This window comes from Eimeria mitis, genomic scaffold, assembly GCF_000499745.2.
Source record: "Eimeria mitis Houghton genomic scaffold, Emh_scaff2825, whole genome shotgun sequence".
Taxonomy (NCBI): Eukaryota; Apicomplexa; class Conoidasida; order Eucoccidiorida; family Eimeriidae; genus Eimeria; species Eimeria mitis.
The window spans coordinates 4,571-4,909 of record NW_013571164.1 but is presented as its reverse complement, the minus strand read 5'-3'; the positions used below and the strand labels follow the sequence as shown (position 1 = coordinate 4,909).

Below are 339 nucleotides of genomic sequence, written 5' to 3'. Positions count from 1 at the left end.
GATCTGCACAGGGGCAGACTGTCGCTGCTGTGTCCTGCGATGCTGCTGCTGCTGCTGCTGCTGCTGCTGCTGCAGCAGTAGCTGCTGCTGCTGCTGCTGCCTCTGCTGCAGCTGCTGCTGTACAGCGGCCGCACCAGGGTGACCTGCTGCTTCTGCTGCTGCTGCTGCTGCTGCAGCTACTGCTGCTGCTGCAGCTGCTTCTATTGCTGTTTGCTGCCTGCTGCTCTGCTGCAGAGGCTGAGCTGCTTCTGCTGCTGCAGTGTTCCTGGGTTGGCTTTCTTCTGTATCGATCGATGAGCACCGCCCATCCCCTTCGTGCTGCTGCTGCTGCTCCTCCTG

General features: G+C 61.7%; 1 protein-coding gene across 1 annotated transcript in view; it reads right to left on the bottom strand.

The window, feature by feature from the left end:
- The window catches only part of EMH_0059160 (uncharacterized protein), a gene marked incomplete at both ends in the record, with an annotated part of 5,070 nt that overhangs the window by 1,741 nt on the left and 2,990 nt on the right, over nucleotides 1-339 (bottom strand). The window contains one exon of the mRNA XM_013497651.1: nucleotides 3-339. Within this exon, the coding sequence (XP_013353105.1) occupies nucleotides 3-339 (337 nt within the window). The remainder of the gene's footprint in view (nucleotides 1-2) is intronic.